The sequence below is a fragment of the Patagioenas fasciata genome, chromosome 5 (assembly GCF_037038585.1).
Source record: "Patagioenas fasciata isolate bPatFas1 chromosome 5, bPatFas1.hap1, whole genome shotgun sequence".
NCBI lineage: Eukaryota > Metazoa > Chordata > Aves > Columbiformes > Columbidae > Patagioenas > Patagioenas fasciata.
Genome location: NC_092524.1, coordinates 35472697 through 35497379, shown reverse-complemented (window position 1 = coordinate 35497379; position 24683 = coordinate 35472697). Strand labels below are relative to the sequence as shown.

The 24683-nt window shown below is 37.3% G+C and overlaps 1 protein-coding gene across 13 annotated transcripts in view; it reads left to right on the top strand.

The window, feature by feature from the left end:
* Positions 1–24683, top strand: part of GPHN (gephyrin) — a 293554-nt gene that overhangs the window by 251726 nt on the left and 17145 nt on the right. For 8 of the 13 annotated variants that reach the window (XR_011739362.1, XM_071809320.1, XM_071809321.1 and 5 more), the window contains 6 exons: positions 1902–1957; positions 6664–6783; positions 11103–11161; positions 11388–11541; positions 13470–13591; positions 22319–22390. Coding sequence is in view for 11 of the 13 variants with exons in the window: in XM_071809320.1 (XP_071665421.1) it covers positions 1902–1957; positions 6664–6783; positions 11103–11161; positions 11388–11541; positions 13470–13591; positions 22319–22390 (583 nt within the window). In the remaining 2 variants the exon portion in view is untranslated. The remainder of the gene's footprint in view (positions 1–1901; positions 1958–6663; positions 6784–11102; positions 11162–11387; positions 11542–13469; positions 13592–22318; positions 22391–24683) is intronic. The other 5 variants (XR_011739363.1, XM_065839334.2, XM_065839333.2 and 2 more) reach the window with 1 other exon arrangement.

Below are 24683 nucleotides of genomic sequence, written 5' to 3'. Positions count from 1 at the left end.
GGTGCTGAGCTCTTCTCCCTGACATCCAGCGACAGGATGTGTGGGAATGGTTCAAACCTGTGCCAGGGGAGGTTCAGACTGGACATTAGGAAGCATTTCTTTACCAAGAGCCTGATCAAGCACTGGAACAAGCTTCCTAGAGAAGTGGTTGGTGCCCCAAGCCGTCGGTGTTGAAGAGGCATTTGGACAATGCCCTTGACAACTGCCTTTAGCTTGGTCAGCCCTGAAGTGGTCGGGCAGTGGGACTAGACAATCATTGTAGGTCCCTTCCAAGTGAAACAGTCTGTTCTATTCTATTCTTATTGCTCTTGTAGACCTGTTATCTCAGGATATGAGAAACAAAGCTTGTAGGCAGAGATAATACTGACTACATTAACAGATACTTTTTCCAAAAAGTAAATTACCTTTCAGTCACATAAACCTGTCTGCCCAAAACCTTGTCCACTTTCTTCAAACTGTATCAGTTGGAGCTCACCTATAAACATTATCTCCATATCAATATTAATGGGGAAATAAAATCGAATTCGGTAACATTATATCAGGTTTAAAATAATTGCGCTACTAGGAATTTTTTTCTCTTCTTTTCTCTGGATCATCCCAGTGCATTTTTTTCAGTGACAGTCTGACAACTTTATTCAGTAGTAGTATATGCATTATTCAAAGACAAGTAGCTGAAGAGTCCTTTTCCACTTCCTTATTTTAGAATTTGTTCTAAAGCTCATAGATTAGGCTCTTTGATAGGCTTTTAAAGTTAAGTTAATCATTAGTCTTCAAACATGTCTAAGTACCATAGATCATAATCTGCAGAGTTGCAGCTGATGTATGAGTACAAATGTAATAAGTCATTATACAGACTGCATGAGCATCCTTCCTGAAAGCACTTCTTAATACGATAAGGTTATCTAGCTGTAAATTCAGAGCTTTTGAAGTGAAACAGAAGATATTAAGGTAAAGGTTGTCACTGACTAGACTTCAGCTCTGATAAATCAACATTTGACCGTTACAGATTTAAAATGAATAAAAAGATGTATTTAAATGTGGTCATATGAACCCAGTTTGTCTGAACACTCTTGACAGCATGCCTGCTGTGCTTGGACAGGCAGAGTTGTTTGTGCTCCATATGTGCTTCACACTAAAGTAGAGTCTATAATGCCACTAAGACCTTTGAGGCAGAAACTTAAACTCCATTAGTAATGGTGCCTTTGTTGTACCTGTAAAAATACAGATTTGATTAAATTAGAAGTCCTGGAGCCCTTCGGTTTGTTAAATCAATGATCTCCAACTTTTACTATTCAGAATGGCTTCAGTGAAAGGTGTAAGGTAACTAGTTCAGTGCTACCTCCTAAAATTACAAAAAGGGGCAGAGCCCAGACTTCTAATGTGATGGTCGAAGTTGCATTATCTTAGCCCTATTGCTCTTCAGAAAATGTATGAGAATGTATGGTCATCTACCCAGTCTGTAACCACTGCGCTTGTTCACACTTTCCTCGAAAGGCAGAAATAGAATCTAGAAATGTCAATATTCCATTGTTGTGTAGAAAAAAATGTAGGTTATACTTACAAAATATGTGATTCCACTGGGTTAGTTTCACATAGAAAAAGATTGGCTCGTGGCAGACATTTGTGTAAAAATAAACTCATGAACACTCTTAAATCTTTGTTATTAATGTAATTCCTCCTAATCTCCCTTTACTTGATCCCATATTCCTCAGAAATTTTCAGTTAAAAGTACTGTAGAACTGGTACTTTTCAAAATAATAAACACAACTTAAAGGACCTAAAATGTTTTCCAACTTCTATAAACTGTGTCATGCTGACACTGAAGAATTGAATCTTGGATCATTCTTTGCTGTTGTTTGTTTTGCTTCAGCCTTTACCGTTTGCATTGTCTATCTTAACAGCTGCTGATGGCCCAGGAGATCGATTCATCATAGGGGAATCCCAGGCTGGTGAGCAGGTGAGCACAATTTCTTTTCTCTTTTTTTAAATGTTTTTTTCTTTTGTAAGATATTGCTTTGTATTTTTACAAGCCTTGCTAGTGCTACAAAACTCAATATTCTTGGAGGTGGTGTGAAGTAGGACACAGCTGTACTTAGCCTCCTGCTTTGTGCCTTGGGATATGATTTCAGAAGTGAGGTAGTGCAGTTACATAAGGAACTAACAAGGATATCCCAAAATACTTCAGAGCCTGGTACCGACATATCCGATAGGCGTGCACCCAGTAATGTTCTACCGTAGTACAATGGTAGAGGACATAAGGTTTCTAGTGGCATTATAGTTCATAAACCAAGAAAACCAAGATTTAACCCCTTCCAGCTGACAGATTTGAAAAGGAATGTCAGCCCAAAAACTGTTCCCACCAGCTGCTTGCATTATTCACACCGATACCTGCAAAATAAAGTGCAAGAATTTTGTACAAAGCCTTTAAAGGTAGGTAGTGATCAGAACAACCTTGAGGAAGCCTGGAAGTAGCCTAGTGTGCAGTATTGCTCCTTTTCTGTTTGTTAAATCAAAAGAGTGTTTGCACATCTTAGCAGATAATGTCGATTGAATTTTAAACCAAGTCGGGGCAGCGCCCATTCATGACCTGCTGTGCTGTATGAATATATCATTAATGGACACGATTTGGGATTTGCTCTCAAACTCAAGTACGTTTGATGAGTTCCTATGCTGAAATTCAGGTGATTGATAGGAAAAAAAATCAGTTGTATTCAACCACATTTTTATTCTGTCCATTTAATTATAACTTCTACCTTATTTTCAGGAGAGCATGGGTTAATTCAAATGTTTCTCAGGCTGTTTCAAGTCCCAGTTTATAATTCTGTGTATTGTATATGAAATTATGCAGAAAGAGAATAAGTAACAGGCAAAAAAAAAAAAAGGATTGATTTGTTTTAATGAGGATTTTACAGTGTGGACATTTCAGCTGCTAAATAAAAAAGTCTTGAGTAAAATGGATGCATTTCAGAAGGTTTTTGGGTTTTAAAAGTATTACCAGTTGCAAGATTGTTCCATTTTTTAAAAAATGGAGCTGAACTGCCTCTAAAACTATAATAAACATTTAATTTGGCTAATCATGATAGGTACAGAGAACTGTGAAAATAATTTTTGCAGTTGTTCCCATCCATCGTCATGAATTATACTTTGGTATGACAGATACCGTCTCAATACTGATATTCACATGAACTTAGGCTAATGAATGTTATAAAAAAATATGTAAAATTACTTTAAACCTTAAAAAAGTAAACTAATGAATTTCACCTGCCTTGGATTTTTTAGCTCTTCTGTCTGCATTTTCAAGGATTGGTCCAGAATCCAAAAAGACTGCCAACTATTTCTACAGTTCTTTTTATGGTCACTATAAAATGGCAAGAACCAGCAGAGCAACCTGCTGAATTATCACTCCTGTCATTATTCACCTATCATCAATATTACCATTTTGCTAGTTAAAAAATGTCACAGCACAGTGGTGCTTAAAAACAGTACTATTGAAGCTGTGTCTAATGGGGAGAACTGCCCACAGGCCTACAGCGTTTCAGTGTCCTAATCAGTTCAGCTGGTTTGTACAAAGGATAAAGGGGCAAATGGGAGCTTTTTTCCTTCCTACAAAATTCAAGCGCTCAAAATTGTCTCTCTACAGGGACAGTCTGTCCTCCCACATTAGTAGGAATGGGAAACCTCTCTGGCGATAAACAAAAATTGGGTGGGAGGAGGCACACAGGGAGAGAATAATTCTGAGAATACCAGTGGCAAGTTAGAAAAATGAGACTGTTGACCTCTGAATAATCGGTCAAAGTTTTTTTCTTGGGCCACAGATCTTCAGGTTCATCTCCTTCCCAAGAAATTATTTATAGCCTTGGAAGGCTCCTCAGTCTCATTTCACCCTTCAGTCACTCTCAGCAGCAACATTCTGCTTTTCATGTTACAGACCAATTAACAGAATGATTCACAGCAGGGAGTTCAAAATAGGTTTAGATTTGGCTCCTCCTGTAGGGAAAAAGGTTATGTAAATGCTACATACAGAGGAAGAAAATGGGACTGAGAACTGCAGAGAGGCCATATAGCCAAGTTGGACATTTCTGTATCAATCTGTAAATTGTGTGTTATTTCCTGGTTTACATTTCCAGATGGTAGTGTTGCTGTTAACAACCATTTTTTATTTTCTATTGAGGAAAACTTTCAGACACTGTCCTGCTTTGGGCAGGTTAGAGCACATTTGAGAGTACTAGTCACAAGCCATCAACTTGGCTTCTCTGTGAAAACCTCAGCCTTGGGGAGCAATGGTTTTCTTCCTATAGACTTGCATAGCTGGAGCTTAGCATTTCGTACAAGTCTTTCTAAAGACATCTGTAAGAGGCACTGGGACTAACCAGCTACAATATAGGATGGAAACCTTTACATTAACTGGGCCCTTTTTACAGAAAGGAGTATTGAAAATCACACTGGAGAAGTGTAGTTATGTGCAAGAGAAAATGCCCGAGATGAGGGCTGTGCTTGATAGATTATTTCTTGTTTTTATTCAGTGACTGACATTAAATAGTTTATCAATGATGAAGGCAAAGGGCAGGACTCAGTACTGCCCTATTTCACGGAAATGTGGGATTTCCAAGGCCTTTGAAAGAGCTTCTGCAAAATTGTTGTACGTTATTATGCTTTCTGAGAAGGAATAATTTCTTAATAGTCTCTAGCACAGAAGAACACAGCCCTGGAGATTCACGTGGAAATCTGATGGTTGACTTTTGTTCATAAAGTTAATCTGATTGAATTCTCAAAGGACAAAAAGGAAATTAAACATATGAGCAACACAACCAATTCTAAAAGCCACAGTTCTTGTATCATAAAATTGTTTAAATGTTTCACATCATTACATCTCAAAAAATTAACTCATCTAGTAAGAAACTGCAAAAGTATGGATAGTTACAGCACATTTTATCCCCATGGGCACTGATTTCTGGCAGAGTTGTAGACATTTGTATTCTTCTTAAGGCCCAAAAAATGCGTTTTAAATGGGAAGATTTTTTAATGCAATGCAATTTTCCTGTGGAAATCATCACTAAAGACATCCATACTTTAACAAGTTCAAAACAATATTACCTGTTTGTAATGTACCTGTGGACTATATGTACAACAATATGCAGAAGAGCTCACATGATCCAATGCACAAGCTTTTCCCTGTGCGGCATTTGTTTTCATAGTAGTGAAAATAACACACTAGACAGGATTATTTTCACTTTTAAGCCTTTTCAGTATAAATGGCAGCATCTCAGCTGTTCATCCACAACTCCTTGCATAGTCTGTGCTGGCTTCTGTCCCGATGACTAACCTTTGAAATACACACATTTCAAAGTAACACTTTTTGAAGCTTATGGCAGCACTGAAATGGAGTAGAAGAATAGGCAAGGCAAACACAGCTTTGTGCAGCTGAAACATTGACCACCGGTCTGGAGTTTTCAGATGCCTGAAGGGTGTCCCGTCAAAAGTCATGGAGTGATTGATGTCTGGGCAGGAGCGGGCAGTGCTGCTCACGGATCCGTGGGCTGCTATCAAATACAGCTCATCACATGCTGAGGGGTCCTGGACATATTCCAGTGCTGCATATGGGATATAGAGTCAGTCTGCACATGAATTATACGTGTGACATGTACAGAAAATGTTTGTCTTATCACAGCTGTGTTGATCGGTGTGTAGCACATGTTCATGAATAACAGTAAAGCCTAAATAAGTTGGGCTTGATAAAGTGCTCTGGAAATGAAGCACTCATAGTCCAGCAATGAAATTTCAGTCATCATAAAAGCTTCTTTTAGTCACATTTTTTAAGAAGGATTTTTCTTTTAGTTATTTATTTCTTAAGTGGTTATGGTCAAATTATAATTTTACTCTGGATTTTGAAAAGTATGTATTAAAATAGGCTGCCTGGTGAGAAATTGTATTAAAACCATGTCATTTGTTTGGTCATGTTGTTCTGATATTTCTCTATTGTTTATATTGCTTGTGCTGAAACTTTGTAATGAACTGTGACTTTCCGTAATTGTAGAATGTTATCGATTTTAGGCTTTGCTAAACTGATCCTCACGAAGATGGATATTCAATGTGAACTAGTGTTGAGCTGTGTCTCAGTCTCAGCAAATCTGCTTAAAAATGAAGCAGCTGGTTACATTACTGACAAGATGCTGGGTTTCCATTTATAGTGTGCTGGTAAAACAAAATGGAACAAAACCCAAACCAAACCAAAGCAATGAAATTTCAACCCTGGGAACCAGAGTACTCTGTGAAAATATTTATGTACAGAGAACTACTAGATTTTTGCTCATGTAATCTTCCAGAAGGTCACCATCTAGCTGTTATAGTTCTGAGCCAGTTATTTTTCTGAGCCAACCAGAGTATCAGTATATTGCTTCTTTTGAAATCTATTTTTGTGCTAGAAAACTAAGGGGAAGAATGTGAAGCCACCTAATATGTGACTGTGTGAAAAAAGCCAGATCTGAAGTAATGGCCTAGTGATCTTCAGATACATTGGAGTTTATACCTGCTGATATCACTAGCAGTATATCAAGTCATGCCACAAATAAGAATTTTAGTCTTCCAGATTACTTCCATAAAGTTCAAATGGTTTGAGATTTATATTTTCAAAAGTAAATTGATTTTTATTTGTTTATTTTTCAGCCGACTCAGACTGTGATGCCTGGTCAGGTAATGCGCGTTACAACCGGTGCTCCAATTCCATGTGGTGCTGATGCAGTGGTGCAAGTGGAAGATACAGAGCTCATCAGGGAATCAGATGATGTGAGTCACAAGTTAAAACTCGTTTTTCTTTTGTGTGCAGCAGAAAATGGCTCCTGATACAATCCTGTAAATATGAAAGATAGTCGTACAGAAGAGCTGTTCTGTTAATCTCAAAAGTTTAAGGACTTTGACATCAGTTCCTGGTGACAATTCTACTCAATTTTTCAGGCTCTGATAACAGTACCCCAGACCTACCTGTCCTGACATTGATTTTTCATCATAGTTGTTGAATGCTGACACTGAAGTATTTAGGAGCATTATTTCAGTGAAAGGAAGATGCTTCCTGGAGATCCATAACTACGGTCCAATTTGAGTGTCTACCATATTCACATTTTAAAATACAAAGTAGTGGCAATCAAACAGTGTATTTCTTTCTTTTCTACTGAGTTCACATATAGCAGTAGAGCAGTCTTCATTGTATTTCAGCCTTCTCCTGAAACTCAGCAAGGTGAGGATTTTAAAAGTTCTCCTAAACTTACCAAGTAAGAAGGGGAAAATTTTTTTTTTAAATACACATTGATACCAGAATAATATATTGAAATATTGCAGTGCAGAATTACCACTGATGTAGTTAAAGCTGAATATGATTTTCTGTGGGAAACGGAACTCTTTTAAGTGCTCCAAAATCTATGAGATGACTTGGATTAATTTGAACTATGTTATGAAGATGGTTCTGTATTATCAGAGTTGGTCTCATTTCAGCAAAGGTGAATTTGGTGGATTTTAAACAATATGTCCTGTGTACGTAGCTTACAATAAATGCATATAATTAGAATAAGGGTTTTTATCGTGTAACAGGGGAAGTAAGTGCCACCCAGGTTTCTTTAATTCGTGACTAAGTCTATTCAATAGACCTATATGCTCCTTTGAAATGAGAAAATTACTGAACTTAAGACCTCTGAAAACCAGGAAGTGAATAAGGTTCATATTCCTCCAGAACGTAATTTTAACTGTGTTTAATTTGAACAGATTTTCCAGCATATCTATCAGTCATGTTAGTGCACTACCTTACACATGCTGCAAAATACCACAGAAGAGATATGAGTACTGTGGTACTAATTCTGTACTCACAGTTGTCTTAACAAAGTAAAATGTGGTTTTTGATGAAGCACAGGAGTTATCTGTAGACAATTGTATCCCTAACAGTCCATCTCAGACTTCCTAAATATTACCCTCTCTTCCTTTGTGTTCAGATAATTCCTTCTGAATCATTACCTTCACTTACCCAGCTGTGATTTCAGGACGCTATCGTCATGTTTTCCATCATCTGACAGATTTTAAGGCAAGAAGATACATCTCTTATTGACACAACATCCAAGTTCAGTTTTGGAATGAAGTGAGTGCGTGGTTCTCTGCTCACATCAGGCTTTGCTCTTCTGCTGCTGTTCCGACAAGCTGTTCCACTTCGCTGTAGCTCCAAGCCAGCATTGCAATCACAGCTGGGGCATAAGCAGATGAATTCTGGCATTCAAAGCTGATGAAGACAGTGAAAGCTGAAACATACTCTCATGATCCTTTCTCATACCTTATTACTGTAAATGCATAGATTTTTACATCGGATGAAGTCAGCAAGCTGTTTAGGCTGGCCTTCTTCCTAACAGAGAATTTACTGAGTCAGTCCTGCTTTGAGGTTACAGATGTGTATGTGTAGATTGTTATCTTCCCATAAAATACACCATTGCCTTCATTGCTTGTTAATCATTCCATTAGCCTTGATGAGCACGTTTTCTGTGGCCACTGCCCACCTCATCCTGACAGGTCTATCACTGCAGAGCAAATACATGATAACCTGTTATTTTCTACTTCTTTGGATGACTGTCTTCTTGGATTCCACTTTTCTGTGCGTGTTTTCCTCTGCATGTGGGAACAGATTGTCTGGCTATGTGCTTAAACTCTAAATTTTTAAGCAAATGGTCAGCCACCTTCAGCTTCTTTTCGTGCCTGTAAGTGTGAGGTAGAACTCTTCAGATTCTACTTGTCCTTGAATATGCTACTCTGCTAATCTTGTACATAAATAATTATTATAGTTTAAGTAATGTGTTACTTTCCTTTCTCATGCCTGGGTGGCTACATATTTCAAGAATATTTTTCTTTTTAATGTTAAGAACTCCTTCAGGGCTGGGATTTAACTGAAATGAAATCTCTACCATCTGAAAAATGTTCTTCTGAAAAGCCAGAGAGGAGTTTTAAAAGGAATTTCTTGACATCTAGTTGTGGTAGCAGTACTTAAATATCATAGCAAGCATTCTCCAAATGACTGTAGAAGTCACAGGACTCAAAGGAATTACATCTATCCAGCAGGAAGAAAAATTCTCATCGACTTTCCAAATGCAGTCATTGAGAAACTGATCTGTGCAAAATGATGTCTATACCCTTTTCATTTTGATTTTTTATGTCACCTTGTGGGAAAAAGGAGGCCAGTGTGATCAATCAAAGCAAAGACCGAGCATCAGTATATCAGTATCGATGCTGTTTACAACCATCAGAGTAAACCACTCATAGTTCAAAATATATTATTATAGAGCAAGAAGAATGCTGCCTGATACACACCAAATGGAAGATGTTCTCAGCATAATGCCATAGCTCCCTGCAAGCCACCTCTAGCCACCTTGAATTACCTTGTATTCCTAAAGTGTTCTGGGAGGTCCATCGGTTACATAAATAGCAGTCTCCTCACATCACCACTTCATCCCCAGCCACACTTTCGCCAGTGATTTTCAAGCCCGGGATTACTAAATTACTCAAAAGTCTTTTTTTTCCTTGTTTTTCATAGTCCCGGAGTCCAAACAGTACCTTTTCTATTACTCAGGTGTATCATTGGCACTCCTCTTGATTCCATAGAAACTTCCTAGCTATCTTTAAATGTTTTCAAAGATACAGAAGATTCAAATCTTTATATGTGGCCTAAACCATCCCCAGAGTGTCACAAAAAGAAAACAATTCTTAGCTTAACCATTGCCCCAGATTTTCGTCACAAGCCTGAAGTGTCTTTTACAGCTTCAGATGGAGACAAGGGAAATAAAAGGACATCCTGAGCACCAACACAGCCATTTTAGGCACTAGCAGCGAAAAATAGTCTCTTCTCCTGTACAAGAGGAGCAGGTATAAAAGAAACAGAACTTGATTAGCAGCATATTTTGAAAATACTGTGATAAAGTAAGAAAGCAGTTTTTTCAGGGTTGGTGGTTTTGTTCTTCATTTCCTGGTTTCCAGGGGTTTAAATATATTATTTAAATTCGTTTTCAATTATTTATAAAGTGTATTTATCTTAGACATTTATTTATAATTTTATTTATTTATTTATTTATCACAGAGGCAAACAGAATCACAATCTGTATCAACACATTCATTAAGTTTAACTTTGGCACCTTTAATTTATAGCAGTTCATCTGAACTCAGAAAATTCAGTCCAAATCACTTTTAAGGAAAGAGACAACTCCCAGTGTCCTATACACACTCTAGTTCCTGTAAAAATTCCAAATGATAGTGACGTACCTTGTTTGTCTTGTAATATTAGTGTCTGATTTGAGGTACTTAAAATATGAAGTACTACATGGTAATGTAAGCACAAAATCTTTTCCAGTCTCAGTGTAGATTTAGTGCTAGTGACAGACTGGCACTATCTCAGTATAGGTCACATGCCATTTATTGGCATTGAATGAATTTCCAAAGCATTGTAATTCAGAAGTAAACACAAATATTAAAGTAGGCATGAGACTTTTCAGGCCACTGTCTCTTGTTCACAGTAAATGAACATGATGAATAAGCCTCTTTCTGTTTTGTAGAAAGCTCTCAAGTAGGAGTTTCCACTACAGGAATCTACATTAAAAATCCTGAAAAAGTTAGAGCATATAGCTTCTTCCCACCTTTCTGCAGAAGTAGTGGTATATTGTCTGGCAGACTACTGATCTTTTTGAAATGCCATCCTTGAAATTGTTCAAGCAGATCAAGTTGGCGGAGAGGAGTAGAAAGAATCCACTCAGTATAGCAAACCTACAAACAAACATAGGATGTAACATAGGAGAGATACATAAGCAGAAGGATCATTAAAAAAAAAGAAGGAAGATAAAACTATGTATTCTGTGCTGGTCCTTCCCTGGTGACTTCATGAAAGAGATACTTTCTTATAAAGCTGTTCAGGTTTAGCACACATTGTGTTACAATCTTGACACACAGACCAGGAGAACAGTGATGATGCTTAAACCGTAAGGTCTCAGTGCAATGAATACTGTCAGCTGCATAGACTTCTGAGAACTTCACACTGATTAATCTTTCTTGAATAGCCCAGCTGACCATATTTGATCTTTTTGTTTTTGTAGGGCACTGAAGAACTAGAGGTTCGAATCCTGGTGCAGGCTCGACCAGGCCAAGATATCAGGTCTGTAAACAACTAACTTCATAAATAGTAAAATATCTCTGTAAGGAATAGAAGGGCTGATAATTTTTATAGTCATTGTTTGACTATAAGTAGTACTGACATTTTGACAAGCTGACTAATGAACATCCCTGGACACTCCTTACCTGGAGCAGGACCAATCAGGAAAAGATACTTTCAAGCTCATTCTGATTTTATTTCGTTTTTTCTTCTGTGCTACGATTTTCAGACCCATAGGACATGACATTAAAAGAGGTGAATGTGTGCTGGCTAAAGGAACCCACATGGGTCCATCTGAGATTGGTCTCTTAGCAACCGTTGGAGTAACTGAAGTAGAAGTTAACAAGTTTCCAGTGGTTGCAGTCATGTCAACAGGGAATGAGGTAAGAAAAATATGTTTAAAATCAAGGTCCGAATTATTATATCTTCTTTGGGACAGGTATAGTGTTTTGGATAGTGACTTCCACTCTGTTCCCAAGTAGATTAACTTTTGAGCTGCAGCTCATACTGACATTAGGTTTTTTGTGAGTGATGGGCTCTTTGTGTTTAGTCCCTCGGAGGCTCTCTCACAAGTCTCACACACTGTCTTAGCCACAATTTTGGTAATGTATCCAACCATGTGCCAGCTGCTTTCCTCCTGTCAGCAAGGGAGTACCTGTGGGGTAGTCAGGGGTGTAATTCATGCTGTCAGTCATGACTGGAAGAGTAATTTCTTTTGAGCAGCACTCCTCTGTAGCTGTAGTGGAAATGGCAGATAACCTGTCTCCGAAAGCTGAATAGTATTAGCAAATACCTTGCTGCAGTATTGTGCCTTAATATTTTTTAATTAGTAGCACATGTTGAAATCCAGACAATTTCCTGTTGGTAGAACTCCAGACCAGTTTGCTAATTGTTTTGTCGTAACTACATCAGAAAAAGCACGTTCAAGATTAACTTAATGTACTAATTTTACATATGCTGGCCAGCAGCTAAACACCCACACAGCTGCTCGTTCATTCCTTCCAGCAGCGAGACAGAGAGAATAGAAAGAGCAAAAGCAAAAGAATGTGTGGGTTGAGATAAAGTCAGTTTGAAATGTAAAGACAGTTTGACCTATAATTATGACTGTCCTTTGACACAAACTTTTTAAAGTCCAGACACAAACATAAACCCAATAGCTGTCTTTTCACACAGCTTGAATATGTCAAATTTTGAAAGATTTTGAAAACTTCTAATATTTTTAATTTTGTCATCTGGTGGAGTCCTTACAACTTCCACAACCCCAGTGAAGGTTACTGGGTACTGTGGGTGGTTGAGACCAGCCTTGCTGGAAGCGAATCTTGCCAGATTGCATAACACAGAGCGGGTCTGTCATGCAGGAAACATGCCGCTAACTGAAGAACAAATCTGAAGAGCTACAAGGATTATAGGTGATGATTTTCTAAATAGTGTTTTCCATGTGACTGAATGTTCTTGTTTATCATTAAAGGGTCTTTTACTGATGTGGGCGCTCTCAATAGCATCATGTGTTTAAAAAGATCCTGCCGAATGGGTTTCTTAATCAGCCTAGGAAACCTTCACAGAAATAGAGCTGCTAGCCAAAGCATCAAAATTTAGCCATACTCCCTTTTTCATTATTCTTACCTTACTACCTAACACTATTGCTGCAATTTTGACAGATACATTCTTCCCTCCTGGCAATATTTTGTTATACTTCTATGTCCTATGAAAGTATTCCTCATATATGTAGAATATATGTTTATATATGTATGTTTTGTGGTTTAACTTCCAAAATATGTAACACATGTAAAGCAATTGCCATGATACTGTCTTGAAGGAAAGCTTTTTGTCTAGAACAGTAATTGATATAAGAACCCAGATTGAAGTTTCTAGTATTCCAAAATAGGTTGTTGTATTTAAAAAACATCTTTACTGGTAAGCAGACAACGAACTTCAAAATTTCTTCTAACACTTTCGATCTGGTTAGCAACATTAATGAATTTCCTTTAAAACCATTTAAATAGAAGCAATAACTCGGAAACATAAAGTTTGTGTTCTGATTTCTAATGTTTGAGATTAGAAGCCAGGTTCTGATAAGGACAATGAAGGTTTTGCAGACATGAACCAATAGAAACAAACTAAACAATGTGGAGGATTGGACTACACAAGCACATTATATATCTTATTAATTCAAATTCACTAAATCACTTTACACATATTTATGATAGGTGTCTAAGAGTATCCTGTCCAGTCCAAAGAAGAAAATTCTCACTTGAGTAAAGGCACAGTATTCCAAGGAGACTGACTTGGGCGGGTGTTTCTGGTTTTATAGCTACTGAATCCTGAAGATGACCTCTTGCCAGGAAAGATTCGGGACAGTAACCGTTCAACTCTCCTAGCTACAATCCAAGAACACGGCTATCCAACAATCAACTTGGGAATTGTGGGAGATAAGTGAGTACCACATGTTAGTAAAGATGTCACTTCATATTCATGCGGTGCACTTTATGGCATTCACGGAAAAAATAAATACCAGAGAAAATGTCACTCATTTCAGGTGTCTCAGGGTTGTGACAGGGCCCATCTTGGAGAAGATATTTTACCCTTTTTATTAGAGAAATAAATAAGTATATTCTCATATTAAGAGGAATCATTCGATAAAATTTTTATTGGATGGTGTTTATCTTGTTTTGCCTTCTGTTTCATGAAACATCTGTTACTGCTGCAAATTGAATTTATTGCTGCAGTGTCATCACAAGCATTATATTTAATACACATAAGAGGAGACAATTCTACAGCAACTATAATCTTTTGTGATCCACTAAAGGGAGGAAGAAAGTTTCTCTCAGAGTTTATTTTCCATGCCAAAATTAATTTAAAGTATAAAATTTTGTCAGATTCTGAGTAACTGTCTTTTGGGGAAGGCCTCACTGCTGGATGTTGCTCAACATTTCCAGAAATACATCAAATAATTTAAAAGAATCAATTTATTTTTCCTTTACTGCTCTCTCTACTTTGATTGCCACAAAGCAGTATCCTGTGATCAGTCTTTCTATTCATGTGACAGTGATTGCTCCTTGTTTCCCAGTGGCAGTGAAGTCACATCTCCTGTCGAGAGCTCTAGGATAAGTGATTGAATTTTTCAGCCTATTGTCCTTTGCAAGACGGTGCAATGGCTGTCACCCATGGCTTGAGTTTCTCAGCGTAACGTATTTCCTCAGTTTATAGAGCCCCAAAGGCTTTGAACCAGTTTTCGTGTTTCTCATTTTGCGTATCAAACCAACTGACAGATTTGGTTTAATAGGAAGTTGTTTGTGTTTACCTCCACCTGTTTGAAAAAAAGGGTATTCCTTGTGAGTAGGTAAAAGTGAGGCCAGTTCAGAAGGAAAAAAAACCCAGCATCTACATTTCACATTGATGGATGACAAAATTCCCAAACAAGGAGACAAGGTTACTGCTAGGGAATAGCTAATTTCAAAACTAGTCTTCCCCAGTGCAGGATTGAATAGAAAACACCACTAGCTTGACAGAAATTATGTGAATGGGCCAACCACTGTGTGGTCTTGTGATATGTGAAGGAACCTGACTGGTGGCTCCAGGAAATGCAGCTGTACTGGAAGTGTTCATACTGGGAATGTAACATAGCAAGTGCTGTGCTTGTTGTGATCTTAGGGAAAGCAAACCCTTCTGGATACTCTCACTGCATCCAGGCATTTTGGTTTCTCTGGACTGGCGAACCTCCATGGCTATTCCAAATAAAAATGAGTACTTAAAACCTCCTGCCTGTGAATGCTTCCAATTTCAGGTGGAGATTTCTTGCAAACAGAGTCTAAACTCATGAGGTTGTTCCTTCCAGAAATGGTATCTAAATGTTCTGAATCTCTAGAGTGTTTCCTTATATTATAAGGACCTTTTTAGTCTTCAAAACACAGGTAGTGAAATTCTCAAATAAAAGTATTATAACCAGGATCAGCTTCTGTTACAGATTTAGAAAAAGGCTGTTAATGATAGTCAGCTACTGAGAGTCATCCCTACATAAAAGAAGGGTTGACAAAGTTTTTCTTCAAGAAAATGTTGAAGTATTGAGGGTGAAACTTTTTGCCATCTGCCTGACCAAAATCTACTGTGGCTGTCTTCAATGTTGCTGTCAATATCAACATTCATACTGTCATTAACAGTGAATTATTCCAATGGAAAAGATGCTTTCCCTTGAACATCTTTCTGATAGCCCCTCTGGCAAAAGAAGAATCTAAAGTTTGTTCTTTATGGCCTTGTCCTAACCAAACAGGTATAGTCTCAAATATGTTTTAAAGTCAACACCACCAAATGAAGAGTTTAACTTAAGGTCACTGTGCAAAACTATAGCTGTGCGCTCCATTGTCTTCAGGAATTTTTTCTATAATCCCCTAGGCAGGGAGCGTCTGTGAAGATAATTAATATTAAAAGTTCTCAGTAATAAATAGCAAACAATTTTAGTGAGATTTTAGGACCAAGAGATTTTTTTTTTTACTTTTCTACATTTTACTTTTCTATACTTCTTACAAATATCTTTTGTGATCCTTTTTTACTTGTTGGATGCTAGCTGAAAACCAGACAGCAGACGTATATATCAGCCAAAGGCAGACGAGTGTCTGCAGCTTTCCTTTCAGTTACAAGAGAGGCTGATACTTTTGAATCCTCCCTATTAAAATGTTCTCTGTGTCTTGAGATAGTATTACCTTAGCAAAGGTAATAAGAGTTCTATTTAAAATTTGATTTTCATGCTTGGGGAGTCATTTCTGCAGAGGTAGTTACTTTAGCTCATAGAATAGAAATAATGAGCCTCCAATTGTGGAGTGATTTTGTACTTTGCAGTAAGTTTTGAAAGAATAATTTGGTACTGTTGACTTAGCCAAGAATCTTCCCCACCTGATACCAAGACTCTGTCTTATCCAGTCTTCTGCTGTTCCTCTCACACTTATATGCCCAATCCATATACTGACAACAAAATGCATTTGCATTTGTTTCAGTGAAAAGGAAAATCTGAATATGTAAATTAGTTTGATAATAAGTATGGTATTATTTCATTATGTGATGAAGCTACTAAGAGAACATTGCCCGTATGGATATTTCAGTATATATCTTTTGGACTACCATGATTGATTTGATGGAATACCGTGGCACTTGAACAAATACAAGAGTCTTACCAGAGAGATCAGTTTTGGTGTTTTAGTTCGCATGTTTACAGAAAAGATTGATAAGCCGTCAGTGTCTGTTTTATGGTTTACTGAAGTTAAACCATAGACTATGTGTGTTTGTGTGTGCTCATGTATATGTGCCGTTTATTTTTTGTGTACAATATGTATCTAGACAGCGACAAAGAGAAAGATTTTATATGCCTGCAGTACATATAGATGTAGTAAAAATACTGACAAACAGTACTTTTCAGAAGGGAAAATTTAAAACTTTTAATTTTTTCTTTGAAGGTATCACTGTGACAGATTTCTTCCTTCCCATATTTCACAGTTTGAGTTTATATTCCTTGTTTTCTATTTCTTCCTGTTTACCCATTTTACACTGAGTAAATTTTACTGCATTTTACTGGGAATGTCACTTGCTGCTTACCATAAGCATTGACTGGAGTTTGAGAGAGCAGCTAATAGGGAGCACAGCTGAGTATCACTATTGCTGTAACAGGTCAGGTTTTTTAACAAGCATGGAAATTTTGTCAGTCATATATACAGAGCTAGGGTGCAAGCGTGAAAATTCTTTTAGAGTAGTATTTGCAAAGACAAGCTTAAGTGAATATTCCTATATTTCATTTCAGCATATGAATCACTCAGAGGTGTTTAGGTGAGAAAATAGCTTGTCCAGCCACTTCAGAGCCAAGGACCATGATACACATAAATATGTTCCAACAGAGAATATGAAAGAATGGGGAAGCACATGGAATGTCTGTGGGTGGCTGCAGAGTAATTAGGAGCATTTTTAAGATGCCTTTGTATATTAGTCATATGTGAAGTTGCATTTTGAACTGGTCACTCAGGTCTCAGCTTAGAAACCAATATTTTATTTCTTTCTGGAGCATTTTAACAATGTCTGGGATTGTCATTGTCTCTGTTCTCGTAAATTGTATATAGGACTCAATATTCAAAATGAAAAACAAGTCCAAAACACATAGATAAAATCTGCAATTAAAATCCTAGAAGCAAGCAACAGGGGAAAAGAAAAAACCTGGAAAATGTGATATAGCCAAAGTTATGGCTGGCTAGAAGCCAAGATTTTCTCTGTGTTCTTAGCACATAAAAACCAAACTGTTTGAAAAGCACACGTATCTGGGTGGAAATGGAAGATACTCCATCTCCAGAACCACTCCAAACACAAGAAGCAAATGCAAAACCAAAAAAAGGAAGAAGCCTTCTGATGTTGTTCTTACTGTTGTGTCTTACATCTTTGTCTCAGTCACAGAATCACTTGCTAAAAATTGCAAACACAACCGGCCAGTTAAAACTGGTATTCCAATGTACTTTTGAGTGTTGTCTCATATAACAAGACCAAGTTAAAAAGGTTTCTAATTTAATTTCCTTTTCTTATAGTCTATGAAATTATTTGGTTCTTTGGAAACCACTGATAAAAACAAGAGTCACTTCTCTAATCTGTAGGACCCTAGTAACTTAATTATTGGGATATTTTTGTGTCTGGTTATTTCATTTGTGTTGTACTTTGTATCTACTGTTTATTTAAAGCTGTAAAGTTTAGCCCTGGCAAAAACTGTTATGGCGCGAACCTCTGTTTTAGAAAGCCATCTTCTCTTTTGACAGTTTTGCTTCTATGACTCTCTTACTAAACTTCCTAAAGAACTTTGATCATGCATGTAATGAATTCAGTTTCCTCTGGTTTTACTTTTGTTTACATGAGTGCATTTTCCCCTTCTCTGGATTCTTTTTCCTGTATTCTAATTCCTTTATCATTTTTCTTAGAGACATATATAACATTAGCTGCTGCCAGCTGCATTTTCATTTATGAACCTGTGATTTCACTATGGAGAAAGAACTTCTCCTTAGGAGAAAAGTTTAGGAAATTCACATTATCTACTTTAAACATTTATTGGAATACTTACAAAATCAGCAGCATATGAGAGCTTTTCTGCATTAGAAATCATTAGTTTCTCATTTACATAGCTCTCTTTTTTGACATAGTGTTTGACATAGAGCTCCTAAGTGACAGGTAAACCCGTTAAAAATCACCCATGCTGTTTTGACAGCATTGCTGTATGATATCCTTAAAATAAAGGCCTAGAAAGAGTCCCTTCATATTTCAAAGGGATACTAAGATCTCATTCAAGGATTTAGTCTGCTTGAATTTTCTGTTTGCCATTCAAAAAGAAGTTTAAATCTTTTGTACTTGTGTGAGTTGCATGTAATTACAGTATTATAATTCAGTTTGGAGTGGAGGGAAGAAAGCAGGGAAACTGCTCTAACTCTCAAATTTCTCATGCAATATCAACTTGACACGTATGATCATGTGAGTTAGAATATGAGTTATAGGCACAACTGAGCCACACAATTCTGGCCTATCCCTGCACCAGTTCACTGTCCAGCTTGGGGGCAATCAAATATACTGTGAACAGAAGTAGTAGTAGTAGCAGCATTTAACAGAAGACTGCAAGAAAAGGCTTGTTAGAGAAAAGGTTTTAAATCAAATGTTCACAATATTAGTGTTTGCTAAAGTTCCTTCAGTTCTAGATCTGCTCAAAGAACGATGATGTTATGAAGTGTGATCATAGCCTAATGAATCCAGAGACACTGGGTAATGGTTTGAAGGGGATTCAGATATGGAGGTCCTCTCTCTTATTGTGTCCTGTCAAGAATATTCTTCTTTTCAAGCAGAACTGTTTACTATCAGTCACAACTTTTTATTATCATTAGAGCAAACTTCAGATAAGTTGTTGTATGTGACAAGTCATCTCATCTAATACATGTATTCAGAAAACACGAAGAAACATCTGAGCCAAAACAGAGGTGAAAAACAAAACTTGTGAAAAGGGGCAGTGCACGTCCAGGGGATCTGCTGTACCAGTAGGAAATTACACAGTGTGACAGGTAATAAAATTTCACACTGTAGAGGTGAAGGGTGCAAAGCTAATGTACAACAGTGTGCCATTCTGACAATTGTCCTCAACACAAACATGGGCTTCTTCCTGAATTAGCATTGATAGAATCACAGTGCAGTAGTAGAACATGACACTAAACAGCATATAATAAAGAGGACAGAATACTATGAAAATCCTCCTATGTTTGAGAACACAAGGAATCTGTAGCTGTATTTGTTGGAGGGAAATAAAAACTACTGTAAGTCTATTATTGAGGCATATGTTAACATTTTAAAAAATACTTGGAGACTTAAGTTCTGCTTACAAGAGAACTTCAGCCTCCAGGAGCCAAAATATCATTCGTTTAAATTACTTTCAACCTCCTTAATATCAACATCATATATAGGAATTTGGGTTCCCAAGTCACTGAGAAGATATTGAGGTGTGAAATTTTACCCTTTATACCCTGGAAGAAAATAATTAAAACTAATGGAGGCTGTAGATACAGAAACATGTAAGAAGTGGTGAATGTTGAAGATGGGTCACTGTGTCAGTGATAAGAATCACTTATAAACCTGGTTATTAGTATATTATTAATACAACCAAGTACAAATTGATATCTATAGGACTAAAGAATGTAAGGATGAAGGACTGTATCCTGAGAAGTAAAGATTTAGGTGAAGATTTAAGAATCATACCAAGTAATCTGCTAAATACAAGTTCTAGCATATATATAAAGAGCGAAGTCTCCTGTAAAATTAGAAGGTTATTTTTGACCTTACCTTTGTATTCCCTGGACAAGAAGAAAATAGTATATTGTACAGAGTTCAGAGGAGAACCATTAAATTTTTAAGTGATTAAAAGAGGGACCATATAGTCCAACAGTATCAGAACTCAGGCTGTTTAGTTCAACAAAGGTATTCTTACAAGGTGAGTTGATTACATTCCAATAATACCCAGCCACATGGAGAATAAACTTTAGATAAAGTTTCTATTTCAGCAGCAATGACTAGATATTAAAGTTAGACTAATTCTGACTGTAGATACAGCATAATTTTGACAGTAAATAATTAGGAAACTATATAAAATGCTTTGAGGGATATTCATTTCAAAGCAAGATTGAATCTTTATTTAAATGTGTTCTATAGTTCAAACAGAATCATGTTCAGGGACATTCCCAGACTATATTAAATACCAAATCAGACAAAAGTATTACAGTTATTTCTCCTGCTCACAAAGTTCTTAATTCTTACTTCAGAGAATTAATTTAATTTTCATATTACACTAAAGGACAATATGTAGTAGAAGCATAATCTCAGAAGACCAGTACCAGCAGAAATAACACAGCATCAGTCATCTCTAAAGACAAAATGCCAGTCAGAGCTTTGGCTATTTTAGTATGTGATGCTCAAATGAATTTAAAACTTTCTAGAAATTTTGATAAGATGCTTTTGAGTTCCTTGCCTCTGTGTAATTCATTGTGCTGTTCAGAAACATCTGTGGTTTCAGTCTGCCTTCTTGGAGAACATTGTGAGAGTGAATGTACTCTTAGAGTTTAGCACCTTGTTGGAAAATGTTCTTGATTTTTGAGGCTGCTGTCCATAATGTTGATGAGTAAACTAGAAGCTGGGATCACTTATAAAATCTGAAGTCTTTTTTTATGTCACTTCCTGACACAGTGACCCTGTTTTGAGAAACAAAGACTGACTTGGCTCTTTGGCAAAGAAGAACAAATGAGGGACCTGAAGCCATTTTAGGAAATGGCAACCTTGGGAAAACAGTCAGAAAGAAGTGGACATCCAGATTTCTAACCTGAATAGTTTTAATATATTTCCATGACTTCCAAACAACATTAATATGCTTTAATGCGACAGACTCTTTCTGTGATGACCTGTGAGGAGAAACCAAGTGTGGATTTACAAGGTGATAAGGAGGATTTTAGATTTCATGTGAGCAGTGTCGGTGTATAATAAGTTCACAAGAGCGCAGGCGGACTGGTCCAGTCTTCTCCTTCCGTTCTGCAGTCAGAGGGGATCTGTGTGTGCCCAGAAGTGACTGACGGCAGCTGCCATGGGCAGGATCAACTGAGCCTGGGCTCAGGACTGCGGAGGGAGTTCGACTTTGCCGTTGTTAACAGTCCAGCCAGCTGAAAAGAAGGAAGGGCTCAAGAGTTGCACAGTGACTGTTCATGACCTGGTCCATTTCAATCTTGAACATATTTAATTTCTTTTAAAAGAGTCGTTTATAAATCTTCACATCAAAAGAACATTTTTTACACTTTACATTTAAGAGGATAAAAACATAGACTTCAGCTTATTTCATATTTCTGTTACTAAGGACACTATATAAAAATTATTTCTTCCCAGCAAAACTGACTTGGAGGAAGTATATGTAAAAAGAAATGCTGTCTTCATAAAACAGGAATTCATAGCATAACGTTAATTGTTTTAAATAATGTCCTGATAGCAGTAACTTGCTCAGTTTTGGACAATTTTTCTAATCCTGCCTGTTATAGCAGGGTAGCTGGGTATGAAGCTTCTCATGAATGAAGTGACATCTTTATTGACTATGGAGATATAAAATTAGGATAAATACCACCCTTTCCCCATTGCAGTCAAGAAGGTGACATTTAATATGCCTTTGAGACCAGTTTCCCAAATAAGCTAGAAAGTGTGAGTAAAAATATTTCAGTGGAGCCTTTCTCCAATTTTGTTCGCAGTATCTGTGGGAAAGGCACCTTCCAAAATGTCAAGGTGCCTGACACTTCATTTTGCTCTGTCTGGAAGACGAGTACAGAGGTTTCTCCATAGACTCTTCAAGGAAAGATGAACGTCGCATTGCTGGTATGCCCAGCTAAGCCTGAATCCTTCCATAGCTTGATTCTTCATCCTTGTGAGAAGCCTGCCCTACTAGAACAGAAAGGTGTTCCCGTGCAATCCCTTTCTCTCCCATTGCCTGGCCTTGCAGAGAAGCAGCGTTTTCCATGATGATTTTGAATATTCAGAGCCAGCAAAGGAGACACAGCTGGGCACAGAACATCCCTTCCGCCCCAGGAGCCCCTCTCCTTCCCTGGCTCTTTATTACACCCCTTCTGCTTCCTTTACCCTCAGGAAGCCAGATGTTTTTAAAGAAGAAGAGACACAGAGCTTCCAGAACACTGCGGAGACAGGCCTACCAGATGGGTGAGCACCGTTTTTAAAACACTTGGGATGTTGAGGCACATGCATGCTCACAGGCAGGCGTGACCAGGTGTCTGTCAGTACAGAGCTTGGAGCACAGATTCTACCTATGGTTGCCATACAGAAGCAAATGGTGTTTTATTCTGTTCATTAAATAACACTGCCTTGTCAGTTAAGTTCTTATGCACCAGTGCACTGTAGACATACACAACACTGATAAAACTAAAATTCTGTTAACACCAAGAACACCAGTCAGTAGCAGCAAACATCTTTAGCCATCAAGGCTTTTCCCTTTAAAAAAATAGAGCAAATTAGGAAGAAACGTTCTATCACAGACAGACCAAAGGGGCAGGAGTGATAACAGAGGAAGAGTAAACCACCCATCATTTTCTCCAGTAACAGAAAAATTAATTGCTATGGTTCAATTTTTGTAGGAATTTAAAAGAGGCAGAAAAGTAATGAAAAGCATCTGAAGGCTAGTACCTGAAAACTTCGGTCACCTGAGGTTCCTCACTGATGTTAATGGACCTATTAGAGGATTGAGTTATTGTTTAAAATTTACTTTGCAGACAAGAAATACAAGTTTCTGTACTCGTTACTAATTGATCTGCCATATCCTTAGCCTTCAAAAGCCTTGTTCCTCTTTAGCAATTGATTGTTGATGCTGAAGCCATGTTGTCATAAATCTAGGTTTTCCTCATTAAATGACTAAAGAGATCAACCCACTAGAATCTTGCATTATGCTTTACACATCACAGAAAACTTAAGTGCTGTTAGCTTACAAGAACCTGCAGTTTTAAAAACATTTTAGATTAATATGCAGAATCTACCAGCAGGTGATAAACTTGGAATACCTCATACAAGTCTGTTCATATAGCATTGCTGACAGCATGAATCTAGAGGACACATTCAGTGAGCATTTGGGCTCTTCTAAGCAGTGCTGGACAAACATCAGCAAAAAAAAACCTCCTAGCATAAATCCTTTCCACCCAAAGCATCAGAAGTGAGAAAATGCTTCTCCTTCCGGAACAGGAGAAAATGCAATGGGCATTTTCTTACACTAAAAGCATCTTTGTGCTTGAAGGAATGTAGTCCAGCATTGTAGAGACAAATGAGGTTCTAGTTCCTTCCATTGACTGAGACCGGTCAAAAAATTGACTTGCTGGTCTCAAACAGGATAAGTTTCTCTTTCTGTTCCTTCACCTATTTCTAATAAACTGTAGTTTACTCTTCTTGGAGTTTTTTAGTATTGTGTTTTAGTAAACAAAAATCAATGTCATATTTGATTTGACATTTTCTAAAAAAAATAACTATTAGTTTTCAGACATGACTGACAACAGGGGACTTTAAAAGGCCTTTTTATATTGTCTCTGACTTGTGGCTTCCAAGTCATTTTTCTTCTGGAGACAGGGGGTATTCAAAGTGATGAAGTGATGATTCTGTAGAAGGTGGAGCTTTACAGATAAAACCTTAATTTTGAAGCATTGCCTTTAGGGACTGCATTTCTGCCTGTTGTAGAGACATCCATACTATAGTTCAATAGCAATTACACCAGTTTACAAGGGGATGAATTGACTTAAAATTCACTTAAAATTTATTTAAATTTACTTCAAATTGAAGCTAAAGTAAAATCAAAAGGTAAGAAATTCTGTGATAACGATACCATGTCACCGTGTGTCAGATTTTGTAATACTATTTGTTTTCTATAAGCAACTGGCACTAATTACTCTTCAGACTCACTGTCATCTTTACTGATCAACAGTGTCTTTGCCATTGATTATTGTCTTGTGCGGTGTAGTCTTCAGTCGTATTATTTCAACACAACTACAACTGTTGAGTATTTTCCACTCCAAAAGTGAAAACTTTTCAGTGAATCCATATAGCTTCACTTCCTTCATAACAAGGAAGATGAAATAGAAGCTGTTATCTTTACCAGTGAAATCCCATTCACCTTCTTTGGAAAAACTAATGGATTTTTGGTAAGTATTGGGATAAAGTTCCTTGTCCTCAGCTAGTAAAATAGCTAGGAATAATTTATTAATTAATGGAAACAAGCTGTTCTCAGACTTCTTCTTACATTCAGTGGACACACACTAGCCTGGATTTAGAGTGGATATAGTGCCCACAGGTTAGTACAATGGCACAGCACCTAAGACAACTGTTATCAAACCTTTGGTCCTGTTCTTTCAGCATTGCTGAAAGAAAATCACTACAATTCACAAGCAAATGCTTGCAGATGAACATACGCAGGCAGCAGAGGAGAATGCAATACAGGACCCAACCATCAAGAATGTAT